At 53.9% G+C, this 24,734-nt stretch overlaps 2 protein-coding genes across 3 annotated transcripts in view; one reads left to right on the top strand and one right to left on the bottom strand.

Moving 5' to 3' along the window:
- LOC136150042 (signal transducer and activator of transcription 5B) overlaps window positions 1-1,769 on the bottom strand; it is a 75,057-nt gene extending 73,288 nt beyond the window's left edge. The window contains exon 1 of the mRNA XM_065910791.1: window positions 1,668-1,769. The gene's annotated coding sequence lies outside the window, so the exon portion shown is untranslated. The remainder of the gene's footprint in view (window positions 1-1,667) is intronic.
- On the top strand, window positions 1,659-23,172 carry LOC136150041 (signal transducer and activator of transcription 5A). 2 transcript variants are annotated; one of them, XM_065910788.1, is made up of 20 exons: window positions 1,659-1,791; window positions 2,130-2,265; window positions 2,631-2,768; window positions 3,094-3,250; window positions 4,352-4,441; window positions 7,461-7,635; window positions 13,037-13,167; window positions 13,393-13,544; window positions 14,009-14,164; window positions 14,782-14,961; window positions 16,450-16,537; window positions 16,645-16,767; window positions 17,310-17,402; window positions 17,867-18,073; window positions 18,790-18,884; window positions 18,967-19,097; window positions 19,523-19,678; window positions 20,393-20,444; window positions 20,733-20,840; window positions 21,846-23,172. In XM_065910788.1, exons 3-20 carry the CDS (start codon window positions 2,641-2,643, stop codon window positions 22,006-22,008), a joined length of 2,385 nt encoding a protein of 794 aa, XP_065766860.1. In that variant the 5' UTR covers window positions 1,659-1,791; window positions 2,130-2,265; window positions 2,631-2,640; the 3' UTR covers window positions 22,009-23,172. The 2 variants fall into 2 exon arrangements, with proteins under 2 accessions (XP_065766860.1, XP_065766861.1); XM_065910789.1 differs by lacking the exon at window positions 2,130-2,265 and having other exon boundaries at window positions 1,675-1,791.
- Window positions 23,173-24,734: the final 1,562 nt, after the last annotated feature.

Raw genomic sequence — 24,734 nt, 5'->3', positions numbered from 1 at the left:
TGGACCCACCCACTGTGGGGTGACGGTTTTGAATCTGCCACCAACAGCCCTCGTGACATTGACCAAGTCACTTCCCCTCTCCGGCCTCTGTTTCCCCATTTGTAAAATCACCATTATGGTTGTTTCCAGCTCTGACACTTGGCTATCACTCCAGGTGACCCCTTAGCTGTGTGTTGGACCCTCCCCTGCCAAACCCTTTGCACAGAGTAGGGGAAGGAGAGAGAGAGAGAGAGAGAGGTATTGTGTTTCCTCCTCCCTAAAGCAAGGTTTGCCCCCTCCCTTGAACCCCTTCACAGTTTTCGATTCCTTTCCTCGTGATCCTGCCAACAGAGACTGTGACCACACGTGGAAGTGGGTTGGGGGGAGGCGATCCAGCTTTGGCAGCTTTAAACTTTGGGTTTTTTTTTCTGAAATAAAAGAATGAAAGTGGGGAAGTAGTGAGTGGTAAGAAGATGGGGTGGGGGGTGGTGTGGGAGGGAATGGAGAGAAAAGGGCAAATCCAAGAAGGAATTGAATGATTGCCCCCAGGATAGCAGGTCTTGGCCCAGCCAGCTGTGAGTGGGCAGCCAAAAGGGCCCCTCCCTTGGTGCTGCCAATACCAGCTGCCAGGCAGAGGGGAGGCCCCAGAGGAGAGGGAAGCTGGGGAAAGGGAATGGAAGACTTCCAGGGCAGCCTTGCCCAACTCCCCCAGGGGGCTCTTGGGGAGGGGCTGTGACCCAGGCAAGGCTCGGAGACAGTGCTGCCTGTTCTGGCAAGGCCTGTCGGCAGTGGTGAGCTTGTGAACATTCGCTTCACCTCTCCCTGGACTTTCTGAAGATATGACCAGCCTCGGATGTGACCGGGTTGGGGGTGAACGGAGAGGTAGGATCCTGTATGGACCATGGTTTGCGGACTTGGCCCTGTGCCCACTGTGGGACCCTAGGCAAGGCCCTCTCACCGTTCTGGACTCCATTTCTCATCTGCAAAATTTCCAGGGCTTAAAACATTTGACTGTCAGGGTTCTTTCCTGTTTCTGCTGCACAGGGGAGTGAACAGAAAAGTCATGGAAGGAGGGGCAGGGCAGGGGGCCCTCTAGGTGAGCTGGCAATCTCTGGAATCCCCAGCCCTTCCCCTCAATACGGCTTTGCCTTTGAGATCACAAAAGCTGTGTCCCCAACACACACACACACACACACACACACACACACACACACACCAGACACACACACACACACACACACACACCAGACACACACACACACACACACACACACACACACCAGACTTCTTAAATCTAGAAGCTCAGACGATTACAAACGCCCGCATCTCCAGCTGCTCCAACCCTTTCCTCCTCCCTTTTGACAGATGAGAAAACTGAGGCCCCGCGCTGGGATTTCCAGCGCCTGGGATTTCCCAGCCCTCCCACTCCCATCCTGCAGCCACTCCCGCCCCTCTTGCCCAGCACGGTCTGCGGCAGCTCCAGGGGGTCGCCGGTGAAGGCCGGCTGGGACTCCCGGGGGACCCCGCCGTCGGGGCAGCCCCCCGCGCTCGGCGCCGCCCCGCCTCGCCGCCGTGCACTCGCCGGGGAGCCAGCCACCGAGGGCGGAGGCGGGGAGAGAGCGACCGAGGCTGGGAGGGGTGTTGGCGAGAGCTCGCGCGCTGTGTATGGTCTGTCAGAGGCAGCTGACCTTTGAGGAGGAAATCGCTGCTCTCGGCTCCTTCCTGTAGTAACAGCCGCCGCCACCGCCGCCGCCAGGAGCCCCGGCCGGGAGCGAGCGCCGGCCCCGTCGCCGGACCGCCCGGCACGACCAGGTGGGTGGCCCCGGCCGCGCGTCCCCGGCGACGCGCGCCCAGAGGGGGCACCCCGCTGCTGCTGCTGCTGCTGCTGCCGCCGCCCGGGTCTCGCCCCGCAGGCCCCGGAGCCCGACAGCCGGAGGGGCGCCGGGGACGGTCCCCGGGACCCAGAGGGAGTTTCGGCGCCGCGTGGACGAGGGACGCGCGACGCGCGAATGGAGGGAGGAGGCCAAGGGTGGGCGCCGTCCTCGCCCGCGGTGGGCAGGGGGCGCTGTCGGACTGGACAGTGGGAGACGTCGGGGCACAGCGAGGTGCGGGGGGCGCAGCCCGAGAGAGGGAGTGTCTTGTCTCCCCAGCCCGCCCTCCTGAACACCCCAGCCACGTGCCAGCGTTGGCCGAGCCGTCCAGGGGAAACCTTCGGTGGCATTGCCCTAGCTTTGGGCTGGAATATCCCCGCGTTCCCAGAAACTGAGACTCGGAGTTCGAAGCAGGGTAGGGGGTGTTTGCAGTCCTCCCCAGAGGGCCCGAGGGCCTCCGCCATCGAGTTTCTCTTTCAGTTTCTAGCTGTTCCCCCCACCCCCACCCCGGGAAGCCCCGGTGGGGCGAGGGGAGAGGAAGAGGGGGAGGGCACCTGACTTTCGGGAGCCCCTCCCCAAGCCTCAGCGGGTTCCTCGCTGGAGGGAAGGACGGCCTTCCCCTCCTCACCGTCTTTCTTCCCGCACAGGAAAGCGTGTCTGTGGGAGGGGAGGGGCCTGGCCTGACCGCGGTCCAGGGATGGGTGGGCATGGCAGGGCTAGGGGCAGGCCCAGTCCACGCCTGTGCCGAGAGGCACCTCCTCAGCACTCTGCTCGCCCTAGGTGAACGGACATGGCGGGCTGGATCCAGGCCCAGCAGCTGCAGGGAGATGCCCTGCGCCAGATGCAGGTGCTATACGGGCAGCACTTCCCCATCGAGGTCCGACACTACTTGGCGCAGTGGATTGAGAGCCAGCCGTGGTAGGTGCCCCTGCCCGGCGCCTTGCTCTGCGGGTCCCTAACCATCTGGGCCCCATTGGCCTTTACGTCTTCTCTTGGTGGTTTGGGGAGATTCTGATCCTGGCTGTCCCTCCTTGTGCGGAAGGGGTGGTGTCCCAGGGAAAGGGGAACAGGGAAATGGGAGTCTGGGAGGGGAGAGGGGACGTTTCTAGACTCTGATGCCCGTGGAACTGCGGGAAGCAAGTCTTGTGGTCAGGAGCCTGGGATTTTCCCGTCCTTCCTGGTACCCGACCTCCTCATCCAAGGAGGCACCATAGCAGGTTTCTCTCTCCTGCCTTGCCCTAAGGGACGCCATCGACCTGGACAATCCCCAGGACCGGGCCCAGGCCACCCAGCTCCTGGAGGGCTTGGTGCAGGAGTTGCAGAAGAAGGCAGACCACCAAGTGGGGGAAGATGGGTTCCTACTGAAGATCAAGCTGGGGCACTACGCCACGCAGCTCCAGGTGGGCGTGAGCTGCAAGCCATCTGCAGGGAAACAGTGTCCGCCTTCTCTTTCCAGCACCAGAACCCCTGGGTTTTTTCCTGGTTTGGCCACTGACTCACTGTGCAGTCCTGAGCTTATCTGTGCTTCAGTTTCCCCCACCCCCTCTTTCTACATCAGACCTGTCAGATACCCTTAGTATGACAAAGTAAGAGATGGGGCATGTTTGTCCCCAAGAGAAGGGGGATGGGCGAAAGCACTTTCTGGGCAGATCAGGCAGAAGGGATGGGAGTAGCCTGAGTCAAAATTCTGTTATGAGAGAAAGGAACACCGACAGATTCTAGAAAGGAGGGCATGGGGCAACCAGACATCCCTCTTGGGGCTCTTTTAAAGGCCCTAAGTGGCGTGCGAGAGGAGCAGAGTTGTCCTGGAGCCTTGAATTAAGGGTTTAATGTAAGATGAGGGTGTGGGAGGAAGGAGTATAGGGGAGAGAGGAAATTTTTGTGGAAATAGGAAAGGGATGTGGATGGTAATCATAGATGAAAATTTATTGGAACTCACTTGAATTTTTAGAGAGCCTTCTTGAATACAAGCAGCAGGGTGCCAAGGAAATAAAAAGTCCATCCCGAAGGAGGCAGGAAACAGGAGAAACCTGGGGTGTGGGGGGTGTGGGAAGGGAAGTAAAATAGGAACCCAGGGCCAGGACTATAATGGAAAGTACCTTGACCTTGGCATTAGATGCCCCAAGTCTTGAGTCATATGCTCACTCACTTGTTTGCCTTTGGACAAGTACTCAATCTCTCTGAGCATCAGTATTCTAATCTGTGAAATGAGGATAATGGTTTCTGCTTATGTCATAGGGTTTCTATGATGCACAAGTCAAAGGAGATGGCAGATTGGAAGTACTTTGTAACCTGTGGGTTTCTAACGCACTGTGAACCGAATATGAAGATCTGGGAGGGGAAATCAAGTCAAGGAGAGATAGAGGTTCTGGTGGCAGTTCTTGAGGCTTCCGAGTGGAAGCTGAGGCATAGGCTGGAGGAGAGGAAGGAATGGGTGGCCCTGCAGTGGGCATGGTGGGAGCAGAGGGTGGCCTTTGGCAGCCGCTGTTGGATTCTTTCAGAACACGTATGACCGCTGCCCCATGGAGCTGGTGCGCTGCATCCGCCATATTCTGTACAATGAACAGAGGCTGGTCCGAGAAGCCAACAATGTGAGTGTCCCTTGGGTTTGGGGAAAGGTTTTGAGAAGTCCTTTCACCTGCTTTCCTCTCCAGACACAGCTCTGTTTTATAAACACTGGCAAGAGAGAGCACCAAAGAAATAAAATACACGGGCAAGTGTGAGAGGCCGTATTACATGCAGGTGTAGATTGACCCCCCTCCCCCCACACACAGAGCCCCCACTCCCTGGCTCTACTATTTACTAGCTGTGTTACTTGAGCAAGTTACTTAACCTCTCTGAGCCTCCAGTTTTTTCCTATTATAAATGAGGGTAGTCATAGCATCTACCCTATAGGGCTATTTCGAGGATTAAATGAGATACCATGTGGGCAAAGGATGTGTGTTTAATCACTCAGTCGTGTCTGACTCTCTACAGCCCCATGGATTGTAGCCTGCCAAGCTCCTGTCTGTGGAATTTTCCAGGCAAGAATACTGGAACGGGTTGCCATTTTCTACTCCAGGGGATCTTCCTGACCCAGAAATCAGACTCACATCTCTTGTGTCCCCTGCCTTGGCAGGTGGATTCTTTACCACTGCGCCACCTGGGAAGCCCAGAGCAAGGAACAGACATATACAAATGAAGAAGAGGAAGCCCTAAAAACACATACACATCTGGAAACTCAATCTATGTTGGAGATGGCATTACAAATCACTAGGGAAAAGATTTGTCATTGAATAAGTGAGGCCAGGGGCAAAAGAAGAAATATCCTCTGGTGGGGTCTATGAGGAGAACCGGAGGTCTGTGTCAGAAGAATTAACCTGGGAAAGCTCAGAGAAGTGAGGCCCAGGAAGGCAGAGCAGGGACCTGTTCCCCAGGTTCCGAAATCATAAAGGTCTTGGACATATGCTTGGACAGTGGTGCAAATGGTACATTATCTGCAATAAAGCAGAATGAATTACATTAAATGATATCCCTTAGGTAAAGACCACAGAATAGTGCCTGAAGTGAAGTCATAGTTATTATTTACTTGTGGTGGACACTGATATCAAGAATTTGAGAGGTCATTCAGTAAACATTTATTGAGGTCCTGCAGTGCATCTGACACTGGACTAGGATGGGAGAAACAGATAAAGTCCTGGTCTCCACCTAAAAGGAATTCAGGCTGTGATAGATTCTTTAGGACTCTGCTGAGTGCTAAGTCAGCCGATATGGAAAAAGGACCCAACTCAGATTGGGGCAGGCTGGCCAGTAATGAGGAGGGTGTCCTGAGGAGAAAGATGCCTGACTATAATGAGGAAAGAGGGAGGAAGAAGGTGGAATGAGTTTTCTAGTAAAAAATAGCAGTAGTAGGATTTCCCTGGTGGTCCAGTGGTTAAGGTTCCCCTTTCCACTGCAGGAGGCATGCGTTTGATCCCTGGTCAGGGAATTAAGATACCACATACTGCAAGGTGCAGCCAAAAATAGAAGTAAAGAAAATGCAAAATAAATAAATAGCAACAGTATATATGAGGGCAGGAAGGCACAAGCCATCTTATGACATTTGAAGAATTTTAAGTGTTTAGTGCTACTGGGGAGAAGGGAGCCAACTGGGCAGAAGCCAGGTCACAAAGGGTCAACTGGTACAATTCTTGACTTGGTGCAATTACAGAGCTATCTGTAAACATAGGAATGAGTACAGTTCCAGTTAAGAAATACCTGCCTACAGGGCAGGTGCTGTTATAGTTGGGGGGGGGGGGGCGGGAAATAGTCCTCCAGTCATCAAGCTGTTCTTGGACACCTCTGATGTCCTGGGCCTTGAGGATTTTGTTGTGCTCCAAACGGGACAAAGTCTTGGTCCTTAGGGAGCTCACATCCTAGTGCAGAGAGGCAGACAAGAAAGAACATGCAGGCACATGACACGTTCCGTAGGGCGGTCCTATTTTAATATAACTCTTCAGCAGAGGTCACTCTGAAAAGGTGCCAGTGGAAGTGCCAGCCTCAGGAAGATTTAGTGCCAGAATGTTCCAGGGTAATGGAACAAAACATGCAAAGGCCCTGAGGCAGGAACACCCTGTGTATCCAAGGAACAGAAAGTGGCCAGTGTGGTTGGGCAACAACGGATCTGGGGGTGGGATAGGCAGAGGCTCCTGGCTGGGGCCGTGGAGGCTGTGAAGGGAGTTTGGGTTTTATTCTGAGAGCAGTTTACTGGAGAGGCCCTAAAAGTTTGGTTGAGGACTGCCCTGGGAGTCCAGTACTTAAGAATCTGCCTGCCCGTGGCGGGGACATGGGTTCGATTCCTGGTCCAGGAAGATTTCACATGCCATGGCGCACCTAAGCCCATGGGACACAACCACTGAGCTCTGAGTCTATGCTCTGCAACAAGAGAAGCGACTGCAATGAGAAGCCCTCGCACCACAACTAGAGAGTAGCCCATGAGCAGTAACAAAGACCCAGCACAGCCAAAAATAAATAAATAAGTAAAATTTAAAAAAAGACCAACACTTGGTTGAAGGAATAGATCCAACCAGGTTAGCTGAATGGCTGGATCCACAAAGCCCTTGTTGATGCCTCCTTGTACCTTCATCTGGGGATCTTCAGGACTCCACCCGTGAGCGGTTCACTCTCTTCCCTCAGTCCCGAGGTCTCATTGAGGACACAGATGATGTGTGTTCACACGGCCTTGTTCCCCATCATGTCCCCAGCATCTAGCATCATGGCGTGGGATCAGTGAATGACTCTGAAATGAGGAATCATCATCCTTAGTAGGAAAACTCAGCTAACTCCTGGGATGGGTTGGGTTATAGTCTCTCCAGAGAGAACTCAAATGGACCTTGTGTGTGGTACTCAGATGGAGGTCAGAACTGCAATAGACGTTTCTACCAGAGTCTGCCTGGTCACCCATTTCTCCTCCTTTACCCTCTCCACCCCTGTTTTGGCAAATGACTCTTCTGACTCAAAGTACCCTTCATTCTTATTCTAGATTTGGTATCTGGGGTCTGTAGTATTGGTGGTCCCCAAGGCCTGAGGTTTTTCTCCCATCCTCACTGCCCAGCTCACTGCTGCCTGCACCCTCCCCTGATGTGTCTCCAGGGTAATTCTTCTGCTGGGATTCTGGTTGATGCCATGTCCCAGAAACACCTTCAGATCAACCAGACATTTGAGGAGCTGCGACTGGTCACACAGGACACAGAGAATGAGCTGAAGAAGCTGCAGCAGACTCAAGAGTATTTCATCATCCAGTATCAGGAGAGCCTGAGGATCCAGGGTGAGCCTGGTGTGGGAGGGCGGTGCGTGTCTGGAGGACCAGAGTGAGACCACTTTGTGAACTCCTGCAGGGTTGGGTCTAGGTCCATGTCCGTCTCCCCAGAGCCTTACCCAAAGCTTGGGACAAGTGATGGATCATCATCTCCAGTGATGGAGCCCCTGCTGTTGTGGGCCAGGCTCCAGGCTAAACCCTTATTCAATACAACCTTTACTCAACACAACTGTGTTATTCAATACAGTTTTTACCATAGCCCTAAGAATTAAGTGGGGCTCCCTCGTGGCTCAGATGGTAAAGAATCTCCCTGCAGTGCAGGAGACTCAGGTTCAGTTCCTGAGTCAGGAAGATTCCCTGGAGAAGGGAATGGCTCCCCATGCCAGTATTCTTTATTCCTGTTTTTGCAAATAATAAAACTGATTTTTGTAAGTTGCAGAACTGGATATTAACTAGCGATATTCATTAAAAATCCCTATATTTTATTAACCAGTATTCTGTGAGTATCTCGGTGAACGAATGAATGAATGTGGACAGAGTGTTCCTCAATCAGAGGGAAAACCTAGGTTGGGAGTCCCCTGGTTGAACCAGGCTGGGGAGAGGTGGAGCTCCAGGAATGCCCCTTCTTGAGCCTCACTGATAGGAGGTAAAGATGGGAGGAGGACGTGACAGTGGAAAATTCTGCTGTCTCTTATGTCTACAATTTTCTAGTGGCTGCCATGATTAGGGTATGGGGGAAAAAAATTAACCCAGAAGGAATTAACCCCACTAAGTGTCCTTACGGTACACTTTGAGGAGCCTTGAAACATGACTCATCTTCCTCCACTTCAAATTGACCCCAGAGCTGTATCACCCCCATCTAAGTGAGAACAGGAAGCCACCTTTTCCTTGTTCTTATTTTTCTGACTTCTTAAGGTAGAACCTTAGGTCATTGATTTTAGACCCTTCTTTTCTAATGTATATATTCAGAGCTATTGATTTCCCTCTCATTAATGCTTTAGCTGCATCTCATCATCTTGGATATGCTGTAGACCATTATCATTCAATTTGCAATATTTTCTAATTTCTCTTCTGTTTATTTCACCCATACACTATTTAGACATATATTGTTTAATTTCCAAATATTTGAGTTTTTTCTAGATGTCATATCATTATTGATTTCATTTCATGGCTGAGTTCTATTGTTGTCAGAGAACATACACATATGATATCCTCTTTTAACTTTATGGAGACTTGTTCTGTGCCCCAGCATGTGCTCTATCTTGATGAATGTATTTTGTGGTCTTGAAAAGAATGTATGTTCTGAAGTTGTTTCATTTAAAGGTAGCAATAATAAATTCAATGATGTTAATGTATTTAACATAGTATATAGTGTTAACATAATGAAGTAAAAAAATAAACAAACCAAGAAACCAATAATATCTATATTTTCCAAACATAATTTAGTGAGTAGGGTGGCATTGTTTTTTTACATTTTTACAAATCTCTTTAACATTAGGCTTAGTCAGAGATACCTGGATCTGGCTTTCAATCTGTTGTAATATCACATATCTTATACCTCTAGAAAACTCTGCTGTATACTTATAAGTGAATAAAAGAAAAAAAGGCAAATAAAGTCTTACAGTTTTATGAAAATAGTTCTGGCTTTGTGAACCTCCTATAAGGGTTTTAGGAAACCTTCAGGGGTCCCTGGTTCACACTTTGAGAACCACTGATATATATCTTTATTGATTTATTTTTGCCTAATTGCTCCTATAGCTAGAGAGGTATCAAGTCTACTATATTGTGTAATTCTCCGATTACTTATGTAAATATTTCCTTTATGTTTTTTGAAGCTTTATTATTAGATGCATATATATTTATGCCATGCTTAGTCGCTCAGTCGATTCTCTGGGCCGGGAAGATCCCCTGGAGAAGGAAATGGCAACCCATTCCAGTATTCTTGCCTGGAGAATCCCGTGGATGGAGCAGCCTGGTAGGCTATAGTCCATGGGGTTGCAAAGAGTCGGACATGACGGAACGAGTTCACTCACTTTCACTTTTAGTCTCCCAGTCATATCCAGTTCTTTGTGACCTCATGGAATGTAGTCCACCAGGCTCCTCTGTCCTTGGGGATTCTCCAGGCAAGAATACTGGAGTAGGTTGCTATGCCCTTCTCTAGGGGATCTTCCCAAATCCTGGACCAGATCAGATCAAACCCAGGTCTCCCGCATTGCAGGCGGATTCTTTACTTTCTGAGCCACCAGGGAAGCATATATATTTATAGTTTTTTATGATTACTTAGAATTATTATGCCTTTCTGCTTGATTGACCCCTTAATAATTATGGAATATCTTTCTTGATCTCTGGTATCACTCTTTGTCTGGGGTCTATCAGATATTATTATAATGCCTCCAGCCTTTTTATTCTATATTAACACAATGTATTTTTATTCATGTTTTTTATTTATTTACTTTTTAATTAATTAATTAATTTTAATTGGAGGCTAATTACTTTACAATATTGTAGTGGTTTTTGCCATACATTGACATGAATCAGCCATGGATGTACATGTGTTCCCCATCCTGAAACCCCCCTCTTACCTCCTTCCCCATCCCATCCCTCTGGGTCATCCTAGTGCACCAGCCCTGAGCACCCTGTCTCATGCATCGAACCTGGACTGGCGATCAGTTTCACATATGATAATATACATGTTTCAATGCTGTTCTCTCAAATCATCCCACCCTCGCCCTCTCCCACAGAGTCCAAAAGACTGTTCTATACATCTGTGTCTCTTTTGCTGTCTCGCATTTAGGGTCATCATTACCATCTTTCTAAATTCCATATAATTGCATTAGTATACTGTATTGGTGTTTTTCTTTCTGACTTACTTCACTCTGTATAATAGGCTCCAGTTTCATCTACCTCATTAGAACTGATTCAAATGCGTTCTTTTTAAGAGCTGAGTAGTATTCCTTTGTATATATGTATTGTGTATATGTCCCGGTGTTGGGATTATCACTGTCTCCCTGTGGGTGGCAGGATTCTGAGGTGGCTGTCCAGATTGCTCTGCTCTGTTCCTTGCCTGCTCAATCCCCTGCAGTCAGAATGAAGTCATATTTCTAAGTTCTCTTCTCAGAGCTTTCATATCCATTTGTCTGCCGATGGACATCTAGGTTGCTTTCATGTCGGGACTGTTGTAGACAGTGCTGCGATGAACGTTGAGGTACATGTGTCTCTTTCAATTCTGGTTTCCTCGGTGTGTATTCCCAGCAGTGGGATTGCTGGGTCATATGGCAGTTCTTTTTTTTTTTTCATATGGCAGTTGTATTTCCAGTTTTTTATTCATGCTTTTTAAAATTCGAAATGTAGAGCACATAGTTGAGTCTTTTTGTATTTATTCTGACAATCTCTGCTTTTAATTGAGGTGTTTAGTTTATTAATATTTAATGCATTGTTAAATACCCGTCTATTGAGGCCCACATTTTAGTATTTATTTTGTTTTGTCCCTTTTTGGTTTTTGTTCCTTTGTTCTTCCTTTTAATTGTTTAAATTTTTTAAAATGCTGTTTTAATTTAACCATTTAAGCTTTCCTCCTGACCTACCCTGTGGCTGCTTTCTGTATCTTGAGATTAACCTATTGCCTGAGTCATAGCAGGCATTGAATAAAAGTTGGGGGGATGATTAGAGCAGATCTTGATCAAATCTGAATCCATCCCAGATTGACTTGAAAGAAAGGATAGCCCTTTTCCAAGATTAGGGAACAGGAGATTTCAACTCAGAATTTCTACCCAAGGCCATTCACTGGCTGACAGAATTGATGATCCTATTCTTGGGTTTTCTGTTTCCTACTTGTGAGGTTTGGGTTTGTCCCCATCATGCAATGTCTCATTTATCAAGTGCACCCATCAGAAACACAGATGACTGATCTGTTTGTGTGAGGGCAGCCTCAGCTCCCTCCAGTGGAGCAGACAATTGCCTCATGTCTCCTGGCATCCTTCCCAGAGGCTTCTGCAATCTGCCAGGAGACACCTAAGTGGGTCACTTGCATAAGGAAGCCAGGTCCCAGCGTTGGGATTATCACTGTCTCCCTGTGGGTGGCAGGATTCCGAGGTGGCTGTCCAGATTGCTCTGCTCTGTTCCTTGCCTGCTCAGTCCCCTGCAGTCAGAATGGAGCCCTATTTCTAAGTTCTCTTCTCGTTCCGGGCTTTCCTGGCTGAATGGAGTTGCTTTAGTCAGTCCCAGCCTTGTGCGTCCACAGGCCAGGGTCTCGGCCGTGTGACATGGCCCTCAGAGGCCTGCCAGGGCTTTGACCGAGACTTGCTGACTGACGCTCACATCTTCTAGACTCAGCCCCAGTGAGACCCTGGGACGTTCAGAAAGGCCATTGGCGAGGGTTGGATGCCACACTGGGGACAGTGGTTCCCTGTGGAGGGAGGGATGGGGTTACCAGCAGGGGAGGGTACAGGTGCTTCACCGTGGAAGTGCTTGATTTCTTAAGCGGCTTCTTGACACACGGGTGCTCCTTGTATCATCCTCTCTACTTCCCGTGTCTTAAGTATGTCATCACAGGTTGTTTGCAGAGGGAGTCAGTGAGGCCTGGTTACATATTCCTGCCATGGATGAGCCACCTGCGAGCTGGTGTGGAGAGAAACTGCCTCGCTCTCCCGAGAGAATCTCGCTGCCTTGGTGTCCCAGTGGCCCCGGCTCTCTCTGTGTCTCTCTCCCGGTTGGTCAGCTGAGCTCACAGCGACCAACCTGGGCAAGCACGCTAGGGACCTTCACCACCTGAAGAAGCCCCCCTTCCCTGAGGAGAGGCTGCCGAGCCCGGGAGACAGGACGACGCCCGGGGAGCAGAGCCTCCTGACGAGGCTGTGCCCGTGCGGTTGGAGCTGAGAGCTGCTCCGTCAGCCCTTCATCCCCGCATGTAGCCCGTTAACCGTGACTGACTTCCGTCTGAGGCCAGTGGTGCGGGGCAGCTTCCTGAGCGTTTCTGTCTCGTCACTTATTTAACCTCCCAGCAGCTGCTGAGGTAGATGCCTCGTGAGACTCCCCTTTTACAGGTGGGGAAACTGAGGCATAGGAGAGAGGGGTGACTTGCCCGAGTTCACCCACCTGGTGAATGGCGGGGTTCACTTCAGACCAGACATGGTGGCTCCAAGCCAGACCCCGCATGGGGTGAGGAAGGCTGATGGGGCTTGGCCAGGGCAGGCTCCTCCTCAGCTGTCCCCCAGGCTTCCATCTCCCCACTCCCTGAGGGGAGCTGAGTCAGGGCACAGAGGCCAGAGCCTTCTCATCTCTGGCCCCGTTGCTGTGGAACCCGACTGGCCTCGGGTCAGACCTGTCCCCGCGAGGGTCTTACCTCCAGAACAGATGGGCCCCCGGCTGGCCTGGGGAGGTCATGGTCATGGCGTCCTGTCCCCTCCTCCAGCTCAATTTGCCCAGCTGGCCCAGCTGAACCCCCAGGAGCGACTGAGCCGGGAGACGGCCCTCCAGCAGAAGCAGGTGTCCCTGGAGGCCTGGCTGCAGCGCGAGGCCCAGACGCTGCAGCAGTACCGCGTGGTGAGTGGGCTCTGCGTCCCTGCCCTCCCGCGGGGGTGGTGACGCCCCGAGCTGTCCGGGGGACCCCGAGGGAGGCAGAGAGCCAGGAGGAGAGCGGGACCTGGCGGGGCAGGAGGCCAGGGCCTTCTTCCCCGCTGAGGGGCAGAGTCGGTCTGGGAGGAGGAGGCCCTGCAGGGCTGTTCTGAGAGCCCAGAAGGGCCCTCTGAGCCACCGCCCAACCCTCAGGAGCTGGCCGAGAAGCACCAGAAGACCCTGCAGCTGCTGCGGAAGCAGCAGACCATCATCCTGGATGACGAGCTGATTCAGTGGAAGCGGCGGCAGCAGCTGGCGGGGAACGGCGGGCCCCCCGAGGGCAGCCTGGATGTGCTGCAGTCCTGGTACTGGGGCTGGGGGGCAGGGAGGGGCAGCAGGGGCTCAGAGTGATGCTACCAGCTGCTGTTTGCTCCCACGTCTGCACAAGCAGCTGGCTCCCTCTGTCTGGGCACGGGTCTTATCCCACCAGTGGTTCTGGCTTGATGCTGATGCTGGTCTCCCTTCCTGTGCCCCCTGCCCTGGGAGGGGCATCACGGGGTTGGATGCTGGGGTGGGGCAGGTGGCAAAGTGACGCTCAGGCTGGTTGGACCCCAGTCAGCATCGCTCCTCCTGGGTGTTTCTCTGGGTTTCTGGAAGGCAAGGCATCTCTGCTGTGCCCAGGGAACATCAAAGTGGCCCGGGCGCCAGGCCTTCCTGGGGCTGGAGCTGGGTGTGGGCCTGGCCCCTGCCTGGGCGCCTGCCAGCTTCTGGCCTGGAGGATGTGGGTGAAGCCGGTGTCCTTCCCTTGGGCCCCGGGGCTCTCGTTCAGGTGTGAGAAGTTGGCGGAGATCATCTGGCAGAACCGGCAGCAAATCCGCAGAGCCGAGCATCTCTGCCAGCAGCTGCCCATCCCCGGCCCCGTGGAGGAGATGCTGGCCGAGGTCAACGCCACCATCACTGACATCATCTCAGCCCTGGTGACCAGGTGACTGCTGCCTCCTGGCCACGCCCCACTCCCATCTGGTTACCCTGGGTGGGGGGCAGCAGGGTCTTTGCAGATGGGGAGTAAGTAGGTAAGTGAAAGTCGCTCAGAGGTGCCTGACTTTGCAACCTCATGGACTGTACCATCCATGGAATTTTCCAGGCCAGGATACTGGAGTAGGTAGCCTTTCCCTTCTCTGGGGGATCTTCCCAACCCAGGGATCAAACCCAAGTCTCCCGCATTGTGGGTGGATTCTTTACCAGCTGAGCCACAAGGGAAGCCCTGCAGATGGGGAGCTCTGGGTTAAATCTTTCTGTCTCTGCCGCACACCCTCACCCCATCCCTCTCCATCCCCTGTCGCTATGGCCTCTTGCTGTCGACCTCGCCTAGTATTTCTCGTGGACACTACACAGGCATTTGTCTCTTGCAACTCATTTCAGCTGCTGAGCTCCTTTCACTGCCTCCCTTCCCACCAGCTCCCCCGACTCACAGTGGCCCCCAGGGAGGGGGAACTGTGCCCCAAGCCCTCCCTTCACCTGCTCAGCCCGGTGCAAGGCAGCCTCCCCACATGGAAGGTGGGGCCAGAGCCCTGTCCCCTGAAACATCTCCTGTCCCCGCAGCACATTCATCATCGAGAAGCAGCCCCCTCAGGTCCTGAAGACCCAGACCAAGTTTGCGGCCACCGTGCGCCTGCTGGTGGGCGGGAAGTTGAACGTGCACATGAACCCCCCCCAGGTGAAGGCCACCATCATCAGCGAGCAGCAGGCCAAGTCACTGCTCAAGAACGAGAACACCCGCAAGTACGTTGTCCCTTCTTCATCTGCCCTTCCCCCAGCTCAGCCTCTGTTCTGTAGCTGGGGTCTTAGGTGATGAGGACACACACGGCGTCCCACTCTTTGTCTTGCATTGCGATGTGATCCCATGTCTCTCCAGTTCACTCTGTCTGGGGGTACTCCTCGAACATAGAGTAAATCAACAAGGATTTCACTATTAAGGTGTCCCAGGACCTGTGCTGAGCACTGGGACACTGCTGTGATCCCCACCGAACTTGGCTCCATCACGGTCCAACATTTAGGCTAGCAGGCAGCAGAAATGAGAATTGATTACTCGCTGACATGTGACAAGGGAGATGACTCGGGCACCATGAAAGTGGGTCATGAAGGGGGTGGAACAGAATGACAGCTAGTTTCAAGGCTGTGGGATGACTAGGAGATGATGAACGGGCGTGGAGAGGGCAGACGTTCGGGCAGAGAGAACACGGGCCTGTCTGAAGGAGGAGCAGAGAAAGGGCGTCTGTGGATGGAGAACCCAGGGGTGAGGTCCTGGGATTAGGCTAGGCCACCTGTGAAGGGCGGGGGAGTGAATGAAGGAGGGCAGGAATGAGTGAGAGGAGAGACTGGGTCCTGAGCACTGAGGCCTGCTGTGTGCTCTGGGGCTAGGATGACGATAATGATGAAGAGTTCTCACTCTCTTAGAGCTTGCTTTGGGCTGGGAACAAGACAGTCATATCCTCTTAAAAATCAGGCAGCGTCAAAAGGCAATAGAGTCTAGACAGAAAATTAAAGCCAAGCAATATCACAGCGCCTGGATAGATGTTGCAACAGCACATGGATGGCCAAGGAGGGCCTTTCTGAGGATCTATTTGAGTGGAGACCTGAATGAGAAAGTCAAGAATGCAACAGGGGGACTTGCCTGGTGGTCCACTAGTTAAGACTCCACCTTCCAATGCAGGGGGTGTGGGTTAGATCCCCGGTTGGGGAACTAAGGTCCCATATGCCTCGGAGAACAGCCAGAACTTTTAAAAAAATTAGAAAAATAACAAAGTGTAAAATGCATTACTTTAAAAAAAAAAAAAAAAAAAGAATGTAACAGGAAGGCAAGGATAGGAGTCCCCGGGCGGCACTAAGCTTGAGTATTCAGCAAACAGACAAGATACTGTGGGCTTGCTTGTTCTGGATGAGGGGAGAGGAGCCCATTGAGGCCAGGGCAGGGGTTGATGGCAGGGATCTTGTTAGGTTGGGGTCATGATTTTTATGTCAAGTGGGCTAGAAGCTGCCAAAGGCCCCCACGTCAATCTTGTCGCCCAAGGAAGTTTAACCTTGGCTCCACCCTTGGGGCTTTGCTTGGATGCTCTCAGGTTGATGAGAAAAGTCAGCCCAGAGGAATGCTCTTAGGGGAGGGGTCAGGGGCTGCTGTGGGGCCTCCTGGAGAAGCTGGGGCCCAGGGTGCATACAGGACAGTGCTCCAGGCCCGGGCCCAGTGGAGACGGGTTCCCCTCTGCTTGGCAGTGAGTGCAGTGGGGAGATCCTGAACAACTGCTGTGTGATGGAGTACCACCAGGCCACAGGCACCCTGAGCGCCCACTTCAGGAACATGGTGAGGACCGGGCCCAGCCCGAGGTGGGAGGTCTGCCTGGAGCTGCCTCCTGAGTCCTCGTAACCTGCCGCTTTCTCCTTGTCCCCTTCTGATCTCCCGCCCTGCAGTCCCTCAAGAGGATCAAGCGAGCTGACCGGCGAGGCGCAGAGTCTGTGACGGAAGAGAAGTTCACGGTCCTGTTTGAGTCTCAATTCAGTGTTGGCAGTAATGAGCTTGTGTTCCAGGTGAAGGTGAGGCCTGGCTCCCCTGTCCCCTGCAGGCCACCCAGCTGACTTGGGAAAGCCAGGGACTGGAATCCTTGCATACGCTCAGTCCAGTTACCCCATGATACTCTCAGAAAACCTAATTTCACTCTGCTGGTGCTTATTTGCTAGGTTGTAATCTGGCACCTGGGCTTCCCTGGCGGCTCAGATGGTAAAGAATCCGCCTGCATTTCGGGACACCTGGGTTCGATCCCTAGGTTGGGAAGATCCCCTGTGGGTTAACCCACTCCAGTATTACCTGGTGAATCACCATGGACAGGGGAGTCTGGCGGGCTGTAGTTGATGGGGTCGCAAAGAATAGGACAGGACTGAGTGAGTGAGCATCGCACAGCAACCTAGCACCCACCCCCAGGATTGAGGCAATGGACCAAAAAGAGATGGGCTGTGCTTTTTACTTCTGCGTTGGTTTGCCGGAAGGGGCTTGAGGAATGGAGGTCAGGTGCCTCTCCCAAGTGGAGGGCAAGACCAGGGTCATATGCCCTCATCCCTCATTCCCTGGATTCCCATAGACCCTGTCCCTCCCTGTGGTTGTCATCGTTCACGGCAGCCAGGACCATAATGCTACCGCCACCGTGCTGTGGGACAATGCCTTTGCTGAGCCGGTGAGTCCCTGCGGGACCCCCCACCCCAGCCCCCAGCCCCTCAGAGGTTCCCAGGGTCAGCCCCAACCCCAGGGCTCCTGCTGAGTGGTCTTCTCCCACCCTTGGGCCAAACCAGTGGTCAGGGGGCAGCTGATGTGAGCACCCTGCCCTCAGCACAACCTCAGCTCTGTCTGGGCTCCGGGTCACGGGACTGGGGTCTACTAGGTCTGTGAGCTCGGTGCTTGGAATCTGGTCCCTGATCTCTGCTCCCAGGGCCCTGGTCTGGGTCTCTACCCCTATATACCCATCCCTCTGCTCCTGCGCCCCCCCTTTCTTTCCATTGTGCTTTTGTCTCCTTTCCTGGATCTTTCTCACTCCTCTCTGCCTCTTGGTATCTGTGTGTGTGTGTGTGTGTGTGTGTGTGTGTGTGTGTGTAAATATCTCCTACTCCCTCAATCTTTTCCCTTTTCTTCTCTCCCCCTCAGGGCAGGGTTCCGTTTGCGGTGCCCGACAAAGTCCTGTGGCCGCAGCTGTGCGAGGCGCTCAACATGAAATTCAAGGCCGAGGTGCAGAGCAACCGGGGCCTGACCAAGGAGAACCTGGTGTTCCTGGCGCAGAAGCTGTTCAACAGCAGCAGCAGCCACCTCGAGGACTACAGCGGCATGTCCGTGTCCTGGTCCCAGTTCAACCGGGTGAGGGACGCGCTGCCCGCTGCCTGCCTGGGACTACCTCCACCCTTCCGCAACCTCACTGACAGGCACCTGGTCCATGGCCCCCCTCCACCCCCAGACCCCTCTCCTACAACCAGGAGAGATGGGGGCTGCTACCCCAAGGAGTGCAGACAGCCATGAGGTTCAAGGCAGGACTTTGCAAAGAACCTGGAGCTGGAAGTCAGGGTCCCCAGGTTCTTGTCCTCAACATGTTAACTCATTTGCCAGGCCCCTTCCCTTCTCTGCATTGCACTTTTCCCATCTGTAGAATGAAGGGGTTGGGCAGGAAGGACTTTGGAGGTCTCATCCAGCTTGGACAATTCCTTGCACCTTTGACCCCCTCCATGGGATTGTCCCAGATCCCTGTGTCTGAGAGGATGGGCTTCCCAGGTGGCGCTAGTGGTAAAGAATCCGGAATCCGCCTGCCAATGCAGGAGACAAAAGAGGCATGGGTTCGATCCCTGGGTTGGGAAGATCCCTGGAGGAGGGCATGGCAACCCACTCCACTATTCTTGCCTGGAAAATCCCACGGAGAGGAGGCTGGTGGGCTACAGTCCATGGGGTCACAAAGAGTCAGACACGACTGAGCAACTTGGCACACGGGCACTGGGTGAGGACACGGGGCACTAAGTGCTTCCTGGAGCACCTGTGATGATGGAGACATAAGCCCTAACCAGGGGTTTCCTGGGGACTCTCAGGAGAACTTGCCCGGCTGGAACTACACCTTCTGGCAGTGGTTTGACGGGGTCATGGAGGTGCTGAAGAAACATCACAAGCCCCATTGGAATGACGGGTGAGGCACGGGGGTGGGAGGTCAGGGGCTCGGGGGACAGTGGCTGGTGACCCAGCAGTGACTGTGTGCTCCGTGCACCCAGGGCCATCCTAGGTTTTGTGAACAAGCAACAGGCCCATGACCTGCTCATCAACAAGCCCGACGGTACCTTCTTGTTGCGCTTTAGCGACTCAGAAATTGGGGGGATCACCATTGCCTGGAAGTTTGACTCTCGTGAGTTCCCCGCATTGCCCATATTCATGCCCCAGTGGCTCTGTTTGTCATTTCCTCATTCCCATTCTCCATCAGGCCTGTATCCTTAGAAGGGGTCCGGTGGGAAAGATGGGAACTGAGCTTGGAGGGTGGGTGGAGTGTTGCTCAAAAACCCAGTCCCTTTCTATTGTTTTCCTCTTGGGAGAACCTAACATCACTACCCCCCATAGCCTCCAGAACCACTGAGCGAGTCCTTCTTTGTCCTGACCCAGACTTGTTGGTATCTGCTCGCCGTGGTCACTTTCTTGCCCTGTGCTGAGAGCAGGGGTGGGGTTGCAGTGCAGGCTTTTACCTAGATGTCCCTATAAGCCTGGCCCCCAGCCCTACAGCTCCGATCCTCTTCCTGAGGGCGGTGGGTTGTGAGAATGAGCTTGGCCTTTTCACAGCTGACCGTAACCTGTGGAATCTGAAGCCATTCACCACGCGGGATTTCTCCATCCGATCCCTGGCTGACCGTTTGGGGGACCTGAACTATCTCATCTACGTGTTTCCCGACCGGCCCAAGGATGAGGTCTTCTCCAAGTACTACACGCCTGTGCTCGGTGCGTGTGCCCGACACACCCCCAACACACTCCCGGGGCTAAGCAGCGGGTACACCCCAGGAAGGGACCAGGGGCCATCTCCCCTGTGAGTGTTGGTCCGTGGGATGGCACGAGGCACCTGGAGGGGATTTCAGGGCTCACCGCTGAAGAGAGTTTGGAAAGCAGAAACTCCGACCTCGCTTTCTTCCCTGCAAAGCAAAACACTGAGTGGACTCCCTTCTGTGCCCTTGGAGGCGGCAGCTGCGGTGTGGGGGGAGGCGCAGGATCACACAGACCCACAGATAATGCATGCCTCCCATCTTAATCAACTGCCCTCACCCCTCTCCACCCTCAAACCTGCCCTCACAGTTGAGGGTAGAGAGCAAAATGGGCAGGTTTTTTTCTCTTCAACCTGGCCCCACTCCATTGGTTGGGTTTGCTCCTCGGTGTGGACTCTTTCCTTGGTTGGGGTGAGGGCAGGAAGAGAGGAAGCCAAGGGCCAGGAAAGAAAGCAGGAGATGGGATGAGACTGAAACCAGGGGTCTGGAGGGGGGGGGGGTGTCACCTGGTGACTGTCAGCAGGTGTTTAATGGGAGTCTGGGAAATCTTATCCCTGATGAGCCCCGTGGCGTTGTGGGGAGTGGGGAGGAGGAGACCGACTGCATAGGCCGGTGTCTACTCCCCTGGGAGCTCCCAGGGACTTTGGTTCTCATCACCATCGTCCCCCCTCGGCAGCTAAAGCAGTGGACGGATACGTGAAGCCACAGATCAAGCAAGTGGTCCCTGAGTAAGTGTCCGGGTCCAGCTCTGGTCTCCTGCTGCCTCTTCTTTCCTTCCCCCACCCCCACCTGGCTCTCCTCACCTCCCCCACCGCCTCCCCTCCCGATCCCTTCCCCACCAATCTGGCCCTGCCTTGGGGCGGGAACTGGGCGTGGTCACAAGGGGGCGGGTACCCAGGGCCCCGCCCCTGCAGCCGGAGCCCCAGGCTCAGTGGGCCGCGTGGTCCTTCCACACCTGAGAAAGACAGAAGATGCCCCCGAGCCCCTCCCCGCTGAGGCTCCGCTTCCTCCCACAGGTTTGTGAGCGCCTCTGCAGACTCTGCCGGAGGCAGCGCCACCTACATGGACCAGGCTCCTTCCCCAGCCGTGTGCCCCCAGCCTCACTATAACATGTACCCACAGAAGTAGGTTGTGTTCTCATGGGGCTCCGGGGGGGAGGAACTGGGCACCCGGCCTCAGGCTGGTAAACCCCAGAGGGCTGATGGGCAAGGACACCAGAGCTCCTCTCCGTCTGAGACCACCCAGGCCAGGCGGGCTTGGGCATAGGCCCAGGTGCAGGGTGGATGAGATCAGCCAACCAGGAGCGTAGAGCATTGTGAAACTACACATAGCAGGGCCCTTGCTCTGGTGCTGACTAGCTGTGTGACCTTGGGAAAATCATCGAGCCTCTCTGATGCTCAGTTTCCTTATCTGTAAAATGGAACACTTACCACATGGGACTGGGGGCAGGATCAAGCCAGAGAATGCAGGTAACGCATTTAGCACAGGTGAGGCTGTTGCAAGGGCTTGATACAGAGTATCTCTGGGTGGGCGGTGGTTCTTAGGAGTCGTGTGGGAATAGGACATGTCACTCCTCTCTGAAGTTCCCAGAGAAGGGGATTCATTCTCTTTCAAGCCGGGGGTGGCCTGCTGCCATAGGACGACCACAGGCTTGGGAGTCACAAAAACTGGAATTCCAGTCCTGACTCTACTTGCCTACCAGGTGGCCCTGAACATAGTCGAGCCTCAGTTTCTTCCTCTATAAAGTGGAGTAAATACCCACCTTACCAGTGGCTATGGGGATTGGCTTAACGTGGTTGAAAGGACCAGGCCTTCATAGGTGCCCAGTGTCTGGTGCCTGAGATCTCACGGGCAGAGCTCCTTTACCCAACCATCTCGTTTTACAGAGGAGGGCAGGGACAGGGGAAATGAATTCCCTGCGATTACTCGATGAGCTTGTGAGCGATGAGACTAGAACCGGGGTGTCTTCCAACAAACCAGTGACTGATTCAGCTTGGCGGTGCGGGCATCTAGCCAGAGCAGGTCCTGTTCCCAGGAGACTGAATGGGGATCAGGCTGGGCGCTGTCCCCCGGGAGCCTGGGACTCTTCGGCAGGCCAGCTCCTTCTGACACCCCTCTCCCCCTCCCAGCCCTGACCCAGTGCTCGACCAGGATGGAGAATTCGACCTGGACGAGACCATGGATGTGGCCCGGCACGTAGAAGAACTCCTCCGCCGCCCAATGGACAGTCTGGACCCCTCTCTCCCCCCGCCCACTGGTCTCTTCACCCCCGCCAGAGGCTCGCTGTCCTGAATGTTTGTTCGAACACTGCACTCCTCTGTGGAAACAATCCCTAGCGTGCAGGGTCCTATTCATTGTGATTTTGTGTTTGTATCGCTGTGCATACTGATGCCTTTGCAGGCAGCCCACGTACACGTATAGACGTGCGCGCGTTTGTGTACGAGGTGTGCCCACCTCGCCTCTGCAGTCCTAGGTGTGCGGCCGCCTCGTTCTTCTTCAGATGAAGGCATTCCAAGAGCTCACTGGGTCTGTCTGTGTGGGAGAGACCAAGCTGCTTCTGTGCTCACAGGTACGCCAGGCAGGCAGACCTATTCCTGCCAGAGCCTTAGTCTGCTCAGCAGCTGTTTGAATGGAATTATTCGCGAAGGGAAAGGAGACAGGTAATGTCTCTAAGCTCGTTTTATTCCTGAGTTAGCAGCTTCGCCTCCCAATTGTGTGCATGGATCTGCTCCAGTACAGTGTTGGTCTTTTGATTCTGCCCCTCAGGAGGGAGGTGATGAGTGATATTTTATACTTTATCTCGTGAATAGGGACTCCAGAGTTTTTGTGAGCTGAGAGCTTATCTAGGCTGTGGTTATGTCCCTAAACACAGCAGAAAGGGGTCTTTTGCCTCAGGCCTGGAGTTCCCTGGCCTCTTGGCCCCCAGCCAGGGGGCTCCGGCTTTGTGTCTATAATGCTGCTGCCCACATTCCTGCTCTTCATTCCCCGACCCCAATCCCATTCCCTCCATCTGGCCCCAGGCTTCTTTCCTCACCTCTCTGTCTGCAACCTTGCTCACTGTGGAAGAAGTTGGGGGAGGGGGAAAGAGGTCCAGAGCTTGCAGGGTTGATGCCCTCTCCTGGAAAAAACCTGCAGCAAGAGGCAGCACCAGCGACTTAACGTGCGCCTGTGGAGTCTGGAGGAGGGAGGGGTAAAAGCTGATGGCGGTCCACTCTGCTGGGAGGGGGAACTTGGAATAGGGCCTCTTTGCAGTTGCATAACTGACTGTGGTCTGAGAAGGCCCCTCCCTCTGAAGCTGCCGCCCACAGGCAGCCCTAGGGCAGCTGACAGCCGGAGTCCTGGAAGGGGTCCCAAGTTGAAACATCTCTCAAGGAAGGTGGGGACAAGAAGCAGGATTCTTTTGTACTTTGTACATAGGCTACACATTTGTGTAAACAGTTTTTGAATAAAAAAAATTTTTTTTTTTTTGTAAATTTGCTGGTATGGCTCCTGGGTCATGGGAACCGCTGGAGTCCTCTTGTTCCTTTCCTCCTGCATAGCTGGTGCTGTAACCTGTAGCCTGAAGCTACCAGTCTGCTCCCTTTTCTGTGGTTTTAAGGGCGCCACACTCCACCACCACGCCCCGCCCCAATACTTCCAGTGCCTCTCAGAAAACTACAGAACTCGAGGTCTTGGGAAAAGCCAGGACAGCAATTAGTGGGAGCAGGGGAGAACTTTGGTCCCCGCCTCCTGCCCTTATCAGCTGCTGCTATAAGCAGTCTGGAGGGTGGCAGCTGAGGGCCAGTACCCACCATTCCGGCTGGATGGAGGATGGAGGGGGAAGCGCCGCAGGAGCCTCACCACAGTCCCTCCTCCCCGGGTACCTTCCCAGAGACCAGCAGGTGGCACCATTCCACTGCCACTGCATTTTCAAGCTGTTGATTTGAGGCTGGGATGGTCTCCCCATTTGGTCTCATTGGCACCGAGAGTCCAGGGACTGTCGCCAGGGCCTGGGGGCGGGGGAGCAAGGGCCTCTGACAAGGTTTCTTCGGGGCTCAAAGCAAGGGAAGAGGGGCTCGCGGCCCACCCGGAGAGGCGCAGGAGCCCGGGGCGGGGCTGGAGGGGGTGGGCGGGAGGAGAGGCAGCCGCGGAGCCCGGATCGCAGCTAATCTGCAGCCGCATCTCCACCGGGGGAGGCGGCGCGTATCTCCCGCACCCGCTCGCTCGTCTCCATGGTGCTCGGCGCCGGGGCGGGGGCGCCAGGCCAGTGGGCGCCTCGGTCTGTGAGTTATCACCGCCCACGGCCCGGGGCCCGTAGCCGAGGCCCTTGAGTGCTGACGATCGTCCCCGTGGAGCGAACTGAAGAGAAAGTGATAATGGAACCAACTGTGGAAGAAGAGGCCTAGGGGTGGGAGTGTCTGCCCCACAACCCCCTGAGGTGGCTTATCTGACCCCAGACAGGACACCGCGGCTTGTGAAGGCCCCGGAAGGGAAGGAGGACGCAGAGAGGAGGGAGGTAGGAAGGGGGTGATAGGAGGCCTCACTCTGCAGCCTTTATGCGCCGAGTAGGACCCCTGGCTCCTCCAGGTACCTGGCGCCTAATGTAAGATGGGGTGCGGGGGAGATGTTCCGTGCTCCAGAGGTGGGCCCCATCAGCTCCAGCATGAGAAGCTAAGACCACCGGCCCAGGAATGGGGCAGCCACCATCTTGCAAGGCCCAGGCTCAGCCTATGAGGTCCCTCAGAACCGAAGCAGGGGAAGAGGGACTCCCCTCCTCACCCAACCCCCAGCCAGACACAGAACTGCCATGCTGTGGGAGGGTTGCTATATAACTTTTATTTCTGAAAGTTAAAGTAGATACAGCAATATACAAAAAAAAAACAAAACCACACACAACATAATAATATAAATTTTTACACTATTAAGTAAGTATACATTGGAATTTGAATGCAGTGGCCAGGACAGCATCTCACAAACCACCCTGTGGGTAGGTTAGGCATCCTTGGGAATCCCTTGGCTGGACAGGGGGCTGGCAGAGA

This window comes from Muntiacus reevesi, chromosome 18 (assembly GCF_963930625.1).
Source record: "Muntiacus reevesi chromosome 18, mMunRee1.1, whole genome shotgun sequence".
NCBI lineage: Eukaryota > Metazoa > Chordata > Mammalia > Artiodactyla > Cervidae > Muntiacus > Muntiacus reevesi.
Note: the sequence above shows the minus strand (reverse complement) of the source record. Positions and strands in the feature narration are given on the sequence as shown.

What these genes read in the sequence shown, in the direction of transcription:
- LOC136150041 (XM_065910788.1), top strand. Translation starts at nt 2,641, where the DNA reads ATGGCGGGCTGGATCCAGGCCCAGCAGCTGCAGGGAGATGCCCTGCGC. An exon ending in ACTACGCCACGCAGCTCCAG is followed by an intron (nt 3,251 to 4,351) that starts GTGGGCGTGAGC and finishes GGATTCTTTCAG; the next exon opens with AACACGTATGACCGCTGCCC. An exon ending in TGGTCCGAGAAGCCAACAAT is followed by an intron (nt 4,442 to 7,460) that starts GTGAGTGTCCCT and finishes ATGTGTCTCCAG; the next exon opens with GGTAATTCTTCTGCTGGGAT.